We start from the raw sequence: 10,728 nt of genomic DNA on the forward strand, positions 1-10,728 counted from the left end.
AAATGATGAGGGTCCAGTGGGGACCAGATGCTACAGAGGAATGACAAGCATTTTCCAATAGTAGTTAAGCCAACTGTCTTATTGATTTGGGAACTGGATGCTGACTCTCTGGCTTCTTCATGCTGAACAGGGGCGTAGATATAAAGGGGGGAAGGGAGGACGCTTTATCACCTTACTGGTGGTCTTGGGCTACAGCTGCTTGCCTTCTTGCTCCTGAGGGCCGCGACGGTTCGCCCCAAGCCGGGGGCCAAGCGCAGCCCGCCCCCGGCAGAAGGCCACGACGGCTCGCCCTGGGCAGAAGGCCGAGGGCAGCCCACCCCAGGCAGAGGGCCGCAATGGCTCGCCCCAGGCAGAGGGACTCCTTCACTTCTTAAAGGGTGTTACATGTACATCTATATTCATTCATCCTCTCTTGGTTGGGTGTATTTCTTATTGACACAATTTAGTGGATTTGCAAATGTATTATCTGCTGACATCTATGGTTCTTAAGACTTCACAGAGCTAGATGAGCCACTGGATGAATGCCATCTGTCTTTAAGCCTGCCATCTTCCTGCCCTCCCTTTCTGTCCCATTCTTTTGCATCATTTATGTATAATTCCATCTTGAACTCTATATCCTCATACAATTAGGCTCTATTATCTCTCCTTCACAGAAAAAAATAGCCAAACAAAATAAAACAGAAAAAAGCACCTTCCTATGATTCCAATCCCCAGTTATTTCTTAGGTCCTATTCATTAGCTAACTTGACTTCAAATACTATCTCCCCATGTTGTCTCTCCTTCTCTTATTGACTTTTTCTGACTTTTTGGGAACTAGTGACAGGCCCAATGATCATGACTCTGCTATTCCATACCTTAGGCTTTAAACTAACATCATTTCTCTTTAGCACTTTATTTTTTTTTTAACAATCACATAAGAAAACATTATTGGAGGTTTAATAAGAAATCATACAAATAAAATTTATATAAACATAAATCCACATCTAGTTAAAACACAGATAGCAAAGGATAAAGTAAAAACAAAACTAATAGGTAGCTATATACAGTTGAACAAAATTGTTTCTTGTTCACTAGAAAGTCTTTTATAAAATAATCAATCTGAGATCAACTGAAGATCAATCTTCAATGTTGTCTTGCATGATGGGTCACTTTAGTATCACCTCCTATTTTTACCAGTCACTTTTCTTTAGTATGGCTGGTAATTGTTTTTTTTTTTTTATGATTGCCACCTTCTCAAGATGCCTTGCCATACGTGCTCTGTTGGCCTCATCCATGAGCCCTACTACCACCTCACCCAGCAGCTACAGCACCTCTTCCTCCTTTCTTTGTTGCTGTTGCTGCCTATGTAACTCTTTGGTTGTGCAACTTTGATTTCACACTTCCCAGAACTAATTTGATGATATGTGCTCTCTAACAATTTCATTACTGGCTCTTCATTTGTATATGCAATAAAACAAAATCATCTTCTTTCATTTGTTTTTGCATCCATAGGAAGTTCAATATTTTAAATCTCTCCAATAACACCACAATATTCTTTAATTTGCTCTTCAGAAGTATTTGGGCTCAATCCACCTACAGAAACCTTTTTCTTTCTTTCTTTCTTTTTTTGTTCCTTCCCTTTTAAAGCTTTAGCTCTTTTGGGGTCTATCAATTTGCCATCCAGTTTCAGTTTGTTTTTTTTTTTTTTCAGTTACAAAACCTTATCAACCCTAGTAGCATCTTCGAAAAGTACAACTCCAAATCCTCTTGACCATCCAGTGACTGGATCTGTTTTGATTGTGCAGTCTACCACCTCTCCAAATTGAGAAAAATACTCAATCAGATCTTTCTTGCTTGTATTCAAGCTCAAGCCTCCAATAAACATTTTATCATCATCCTGCTGATTCCTGCTTGTGTTGATCTTGGCTCCCTCTGTGAACTCTTCTGTGTTGCTGTACTTGTTCATGTCCTACATTGTGGCGGAACTGTCGGGAGTGTGGTGCTGGTGCAACGACTATGTCGCAGCAGTGGCGGTGGAGCATTGTATGGAGTTGGATTTTAAAATCTTTAGCACTTTAAAGAGGTTCTTGACAGTAGGTTCTCCCAGCGCAACTCGACTTTTGATTTCTTAATTGTTAACCCCATAGGTTTGACTGTGGATCCAAGTAAAATTAAATTCTTTACAGCTTTAATCTATTTTCCATCTTTCATATTGTTGCCTTCTATTGATGATGTTGGGAAGAATGAGAATGCTTGAACATTTATTTATGCTCATGCAAAACTTATACCTAGACCAAGAAGCTGTTATGTGAACAGAGCAAGGGAACAATGCATGGTTTAAAATTAACAATCACTCCCGTTCATGCTGTTGAGTCAATTACAACTCATAGAATCCCAACACACAATAGCCCTGAACTCTGCTCTATCCTGAGCCAATCTCTTGTCTCTGACACACCTACCCTTGTTACTCCAGTTACTGTGTCAATCCATCTCATCCAGCGTCTTCCTTTCCTGTACTGTCCTTGACCATTCCAAGCACAATATCCTTCTCCAAAGACTGGTCCGTCTGGTTCCATGCCCAAATTATGTGAGACAAAGTCTAAAAAATCTTTGCCTTCGAAGAGAAGCTGGGTTTCACCCCCTCCAGGTCAGACCTGTTAATTCTCTTGGCAATCTATGGTGTGTGTTCAATATTCATCTCCAGAACCACAACTCAAAGGCATTAATTCTTCTGTTATTCTTGGTCACTGTTCAACAGATCATGGTCTGCGTCAGGCATACCTTAGTCTCTAAACTGACATCCTTGCTCTTCAGCACTCTGGAGAGATCCCTGACAGCTGATTTCCCTAATGCAATTTGTCTTTTGATTTCCTGATGGCTGGCACCAAGAGTGTTGATTGTGGAACTGAACAAATGGAAATAATTAACAATCTCAATCTCTTCTCCATCTATCATGATGGTGTCAATTGGCCCAGTGGTGAGAAGCTTCATTTTCTTGATGTTGAGCTTAAATCCATATTAGAGATTACAGTCCTTGAGCCTCTGCAGCATATGCTTTGGGTCTTCCTCAGTTTCAGTAAGTAAGATTGTGTCATCTGTATAACACAGGTTGTTGATGAGTCTTCCTCCAATCCTGATGTCACATTCCTCCTCATAAAATTCAGTTTCTCAAATGTCTGGTTATGATAGGGTATTATGGTTATCACATGAGTTCAGAATGAAGGTTGCCTAGTTGAGGGTACTCAGGATTGGGGTCGGGGAGATTGTATACCAATAAAGGATTTTTTCTTTTACTTTTCAAAGAGAAGAGCAAACTGAGGGGGGAGGGGTAGGCAGTGAGAAAAGTGTAACAATGAATGAATGGAAATCCAAAATCTCTGTAAATGTTCATTAAAATTAATTAAAAAAAAGATCTGTTCTGCATACAGATTGAAAAGGGATGAAGATATACTCTTCTTCTGATTTTTGAACCTTGGAGTATTTCCTTGCTCTGTTCTGATGACTTCCTCCTGGCCCAAGTATGGGTTTTGCATGAGCACAATTAGGTGTCCTGGGATTTCTTTTCTTCTCAAAGTTAGCTGCAATTTGTTGTGAGCCACACAGTCAAATGCCTTTGCATAGTAAATGGGAACACAGATAGACATTCCTCTGGTACTCTGTGATTTTAGCCAAGATCCATCTGACGTTGGTGACGATGTCCCTAGTGCCATGGCTGGATTGCATATCTGGTAGTTATCTGTCAATGTACTGAGTTAAAACCATCTGAAGAACAGATTTGAGGCCTTGGACACTAATGAGCAAAGGGCAGATGAGTTGTGGGAGGCTAGAAAAAAATATTATCCATGAAGAATGCAAAAGGTCATTATAAAGACAAAGGATGAAGGAAAGACTGAGATGGCTATTAGTAGAGACTGAATATTGCATTACAACACTGAAGCTAAGGCAAAGGGAAAGAATCAAGAAGTTAAGGTGCTGAATAAACGATTTCAAAGAGCAGCTCAAGAAGACAAAGCAAAACATTATAATGAAATGTTCAAAGAGTAGAGTTAGAAACTCAAATGGGCTTGGCATTTCTTAAGCTGAAGGAACTAAAGAACAAATTCAAGCCTGGAGTTGTAATTCTTAAGGATGTTATGGGCATAATATTGAATGATTCAGGAAGCATCCAAAGAAGATGGTAGGAGTACACAGAGTCACTGTACCCAAAATAACTGGTTGACACAGAAGTATTTAATGAAACAACTTATGTTCAAAAGGCAATGATGATGAAGGAGGAAGTCGAAGGCCATAGGAATTGATGGAATATCAGTTGACATATTTCAACAAACAGCCCTGGAATTGCTCACTGGAGTGAGATTGTATTTCATTGTGGTTTTGATTTGCATTTCTTTTATTGCCAATGATTTTTGAGAAGTTCTTCATGTGTCTGTTGGCCATGTGAACGCCTTCCTATGTGAAAAGTTTTTCCATGTCTTTTGCTTATTTTGTAATTATCAGTCCTTTTTTATTGTTGTTGTCAGAGGCCCTGTAGTATTCTGTAAACTTTTGTTATATGGCCCTTGTCTGAGATGGTATTGCCAAATGTTTTCTTTTTCCCTCTATGAATAGGTTTTCTTTTCACACTGCTAGAAGAAGCTTTTGATTCACACAGGGATTTAATCTTTAGCAGTTTTCATTCATCAATTTTTCCTCTCCATTTCTGTATTTGCCAGTTTCTTTATACCATGAGCTAAATCTTTGACGCTTGGCTTCACCTTTGCCTTTTTAATGGTTTTTATGGTCTTAGGCTTTACCCCTAGATCTTTGATTCACCTTGAGTTGATTTTTGTGTATTGTGAGAGCTATGCTTCCTGCTTCAGGTTTCTGCAGGTTGTACTCCAGTTTTGCCAGCACCATTTGTATGACATTTGTTGTCATAATGCAGATTGTTGATGAACTTTCCTCCAGTCCTGATGCCACATTCTCTCTCATATTGTCAAGCTCTTAATGATTTCAAATATTTTTAAAATAAATGTGCACAAAATATATCTTCTGTTAAACTCATTCTCTCCAAGATATTTCCAGCTCCCTGGCTGGTTCAGTAGTCCTTTCTTTCATCATTCTTGGTACAAGATGTGACATTCTAGTAATAACACAAGACTTACAAACTTGCCATCGGTGCATTCTAAACAAGTAAGTCTAACAAATGTATGAATCATAACTGGCACGCTGAGTTCTAGTAAAAATAAAAGTACAATCCTTAAACAAAAAACAATTCTTGGAGTAAAAGGATACATTTCTGGTAAGTGCTTTGGTGTTTCTTCAAAAAGTTAAATGTGGAATTACCATGTGACCCAGCAATTCCACTCTTAGGTATGTATGCAAAGCCTTGAACACAAATATTCAAACAGAAAATGTTTATGCCAACGTTTAGAGCAGCAATATCCATAATAGCCAAAGGGTGGAAATTACTCAAGTGTTCAGCAACACTTGAATAGATAGACAAAATGTAGTATATATGTCCTGTGTATACATCAATATTATGTAAACATAAAGAGAAATGAAGTTCTGATATATGTTACAACACGAATGAACCCTGAAGACATTATGCTGACAGATGAAAAATGAACAAATATTATCTCACTTCTATGAATTATCTAGAATAGGCAAATGTAGAACTTCAAACTCAGTGTCATTAAGCCAGTTTCAAGTATGGTGCCCTTCCCATGTGTTTCCAAGGTTATAAATCATTACAAAGGAGATTGCTTCTTTTTCTACCTTGGAGCAGCTGGTGGATTTGAACCAGAAATCTCTCAGTTAGCAGCTTAACATGTGATATGATATCACCAGAATTTAGCAAAAGCATAGCAACAAAATAGATTAGTGGTTACCAGGGCCTGGGGGAAGGGAGAAGGAATGAGAGTTTCTGCTGAGGGAGTGCTGGCTGTTGAAAATTTTTTTGAAAAGTTTTAATGCCGATGGTTACACAATATGTAAATATATGTCCAAGTTATACATTAAAAGTCATTAGAAGGGCATTTTGGGGGCCAACATATATTTCACTATAATACTAAAATTCCTTCCCTACCTTTTCTTCTTTACAACACTTAACAAGAATTAGCTTATTGAATGAACTTAATTCTTCAGGATTCCTAAACTCTTGGGCTTGGTCCTCCTTTTCCTGGTTCATGACATTCTCTTGTGTTTGTATTTTATCATATCCTTTCCACTGCTCTGGATTAATAGAAGTCTCAAAAGATCCTGGAAATACAATTTAAAAAATCTCTAATTATATTTGGTTTTGATTTTACAATTAAATATATTTTAGTTGGCTAACAAATGGCTACATTTATTCTCAGTTTCAATCGTAAATGTAAACAAAATGGCCTTTTCTTTCAGAGCTAATGAATAAATGATGGTCTGTGCCACAGTCAGCACCTGGCCTGGATTGCAAGTTCAAATTGAAGCTGAAGAAAATGAAAACAAGTTCCCAAGAACCATAATATGCCCTCAAGTCTATCCCAAATGAATTTAAAAATCATCTTCATAAAAAATAAATTATCTTAAGAGCAGGTTTGAAGCACTGAATACCAGTGATTGAAGATTTTAGGAATTATGGAACAATATCAAAGATATCATTACATGAAGACAGCAAAAGGTCCTTACAAAGACAGAGGTGAAAGAAAAAACCAAAACGGATATCAATAGAGACTCTGAAAATTGCATTAGAGCATTGGCAAGTCAAAACAAAAGGAAGTGGTACTGAAGTAAAAGAACTGAACAGAAGATTTCATAGGGCAGCTTGAGAGACAGAGCAAAGCATTATTACAGAAAGTGCAAAGAGCTGGAGTTGGAGAATAAAAAGGGAAAACTCGCTTGGCATTCCTCAAGCTGAAAGAAATGAAAAACAAAAACAAGCCTTGAGTTCTAATATTGGGAGATTCTATGGGCAAAAATCTTCAATGATGAGGAAGTGTCAAAAGAAGATGGAAGGAATACACAGAGTCACTATACCAAAAAGAACTGGTTGACACTGAAGGATTTTAGGAAGTTCCATATGGACAAGAGCCAATGGGAATGGGAATGAAAACAGATATTCAAGCTGCATTCAAAAAGCAAAAAGGAAGGTCCCAAGACTAGATGAGATACCAAGTGATACGTTTCAAATAACAGATGCAACTTTGGATGTGCTCACCAGTCTTTGACAGGAAATTTGGAGGACAGCTGCCTGATTGACTGACTGGAAGGGATCCATACTTGCCCCCTTTCCCATGGAAAGTGATCCAACAGAATGTGGAAATTATTGAATAGTGTAATTAATATCATATGCAAGCAAAATATTGCTGAAGATCATTAAAAAAAAGCAAGCTAGAGTGTACAGTACATAAACAGAGAACTACCAACATCCAAGCTTAGAAAAGGCCGTGGCATCAGAGATAATAATTGCTGATGTCACATGGATCTTGGTTGAAAGCAGAGAATACTAGAATCCTATTCCTAGAGTAAGAAGCTGTTGTCTTAACACAGCAAGGAAACATTGCATGTGGTCAAGAAAGATGTGTATCATGGCTGTATCCTGTCTCCATTTCTATTAAATCTGTATGCTGACCAAACAAATCATTCAGGAAGAAGAATGCGGCATCCTTCCTTTGAAGGAAGACTCATCAGCCACCTGCATGATAAGATGACACAATCTTGCTTGGAGAACTTGAAATGCTTGCTGCAGAAAAGTAAAGACTATAGACTTCAACATGGATTATGTCTCAACATCAAGAAAACAAAAGTCTCACCACTGGACAAATAAACAGCATCATGATAGATGGAGAAAAATTGCAGTTGTCAACTATTTTATGTCACTTGGATCTACAAACCACACCCTTGGTACCAGCAGCCAGGAAAAAGGATATGTATTGCATTAGCTATGTGCACTATGAGGGGCATCTCCAAATTATTGGAGAGCAATGATGTCAGTTTGAAGACAAAGGTGCACCAGATGCAGGCTATGGTCTTTTCAGTAACTTGCGCTGCATCTGAGAGCTGGAAATGAATAAGAATGACAGAAGAAGAATGTATGCCTTTGAATTCTGGTGTTGGAGAAGAGTACTTGCTATCCCATTGACTGCTAAAAGAATAAACAGATATATGTCTTGGGAAAAGTGAAGCCAGAATGCTCATTAAAGGCAAGGATGGTGAAACTTGTCCCACATACTTTGGGTGTGAGTCTAGTCCTTGGAAATGCAGATATGCTTGGAAAGGTGGAGGGTTAGTGAGAGAGAGGAGGATTCTCAAAGAGATGGATTAATGCAGTGATTGCAGCAATGGGCTCAAGAATGTCAGCAATAAAGACAGTGGCATAGGACAGGCAAGGATTCAGATCTTTTGTTTATAGGGTTGTTATGAGTCATACTCAAATTGCCAGTACCTAACAACAACAATAACAACAATCAAACCAAATTATAAATAATTTAAAATTAGATCAGAAAACAAAATCCAACAGCAAGCCACTTACAAACAGGAAAATGAACAAAAATATCAGAGAAGTTATAAACAAAAGGATATACAAAGATGCATCAAGCAAATGTGACCAAAAAGAACCCAGAAGTGGTAAGAGTAGTGTCAGCTACATTAGAATTCAAGACAAAAGTAATTGAGTGGAACAAAGAGGTTTAAATTACATGAATTAATACACAGAATCTATTATAAAAAGGGAACTCTGGTGGCTTAGTGTTAAAGACCTGTGCTGTTAACCCAAAGGCACACAGTTCAATTCCAGCAACTGCTCTGTGGGAGCAAGATGGACAAACTCCTCCCTTGTGATATACAGCATCTAAAAATCTGTTAGAGGGTAGACTATGAGTTGATCTGACTTGATGGTACAACAACATAACAGAAACACGATAAAATAATATTGGCCAGATAACAATATAAAAATATATGCAACAATCACTATTAGATGGAGAAGGAAAATAGTTAAAAGTCCATGATAGTGGTAGGAAGTAATACCACCCTTGGTACCAGTTATTAGGGGATTAAAAGGCATAAAGCATGAGGAATGTTTACTTTCAGGAATCTCTCCAAAGTCCTGGAGAGTGATGATGTCAGTCTAAAGACTAAAGTGTGCCCAATTCAAGTCATAGTTTTCCCAATAACCTGCTATGCATCTGAGTGCAGGACAATGAGTAAGCATGACAGACGGAAGAATTGATGCCTTTAAACTCTAGTGTTGGAGAAGAGTACTGAATCTACCTTGGACTGTCAAAAGGACAAACAGATGTGTCTTGGAGAAAGTACAACAAGAGTGCTTCTTGGAGGCAAGGATAATTAAGCTTTGTCTTACATACATTGGGCATATTGTTAGGAGAGGCCATTCCCTGGAAAGGGACATCATGCTTGGAAACATGGGAGTCAGCAAAAAAGAAGACTGTCAATGAGATGAATTGATACACTGACAGTGAAAATAGGCTCAAGTGTGTTGGAAATGATAAGGATGGCACAGGATAGGATAGGGTTCATATCTGCTGTTCAAATGGTTGTTATGAGTTGTACTTGGCTCAACAGCTTCTAGCAACAACAATGGTCTATGACAATGAAGTAAATGGAAAATTCTGGCATAAGTTATATACATAATAAATACATTGGCATAAATTCAACTCTGGCCCCATCCAATCAATAGAATATATCATTCACTGCCTCTGCTGTAACATCTGTAAGAAATAAACTTGCATTTCACATGGGCATTATTATCCTAGTTAGCTCTCCCAATGGCTTTAATGTAGTGAGTGTAGTGAGAATTAGCATGGGAATCCTGGTAGAGATAGGGCTCTGATCTGTTATAAGCCTCTCAGAAAACCTCACAGCCAGTGAGTCTTCCAGTGCTGGAGCAGATTCCTTGGGTTGAAATCTAGTCAAAAAGGGCTTGGAAAAAAGCTAAGTGCCCATCAACAAACGAATGGATAGAGAAGTTGTGGTATATTCACACAATGGAATACTATGCTGCATTCAAAAACAAGGAACTCATGCAATATTATTCAAAATGGGTGACCCTGGAGGACATTAAGGTGAGTGAATTATCTCAGTCACAAAAGGACAAATACCGCATAATGCCACTGTTGTAGAAAGGGACTGACATCAGGGTCGGGGTGAGACTGAGAAAAACTGGATAAATTATGTATACTGCATTGAAACAGATGAGAGAGAGAACAGTTTAAAAGCGATATATGATTGGGTATTATGGTTATCATAAGAGTCTAGAATGAAGTTTGCATAGTGGAGTGTACTCGGGGGTGGGGATGAGGGGATGGATTGTATACCAATGAAGGCATTTTCTTTTACTTTTCAAAGAGAAGAGTGAACTGGTCGGGGTAGGGGTGGGCAGGGAGAAAAATGCAACAATGAATGGAAATCCAAAATCTTTATAAATGTTCATCAAAATTTAAAAAAAAAGAAAAAAGGCTTGTGTTTTAGAGCCGTATGACTGACTTCACCTGGTCTGCTGAGCTTCTCCTTTGAAGGTTTAATAAAAACAGTGAAAGAGCTGGTAGCAGGCCACGGCCCTGGAGTTGTATGGTGCTTTGCCAGGTTTGTGATTCCTACTTAGAAGACAGACTTTCACCTGACGTGAGCCCACACTGGTCTTTCGTTGTAGGCAGCTCCATTGCTCTCAGGACTGGGCTGTAGCTCTGTTGTCCCAAAGAGACTTCTTTTTCTTGAAGGTCTCATTATTATATAAGCACGAGAACTCAGACCAACAAGAAAGGAGATAATCAACCA

The 10,728-nt window shown here is 38.5% G+C and overlaps 1 protein-coding gene and 1 pseudogene across 1 annotated transcript in view; both read right to left on the reverse strand.

Annotated features, from left to right (window-relative positions):
* Positions 1–10,728, reverse strand: part of DNAH6 (dynein, axonemal, heavy chain 6) — a 383,600-nt gene that overhangs the window by 50,973 nt on the left and 321,899 nt on the right. The window contains exon 62 of the mRNA XM_006900399.1: positions 6,047–6,219. Within this exon, the coding sequence (XP_006900461.1) occupies positions 6,047–6,219 (173 nt within the window). The remainder of the gene's footprint in view (positions 1–6,046; positions 6,220–10,728) is intronic.
* Positions 1,187–2,059, reverse strand: LOC102862394 (annotated as a pseudogene).

Source organism: Elephantulus edwardii, unplaced genomic scaffold (genome assembly GCF_000299155.1).
Source record: "Elephantulus edwardii isolate Elephantulus edwardi_28Jun2011 unplaced genomic scaffold, EleEdw1.0 scaffold00283, whole genome shotgun sequence".
In the NCBI taxonomy this organism is placed as follows: Eukaryota; Metazoa; Chordata; class Mammalia; order Macroscelidea; family Macroscelididae; genus Elephantulus; species Elephantulus edwardii.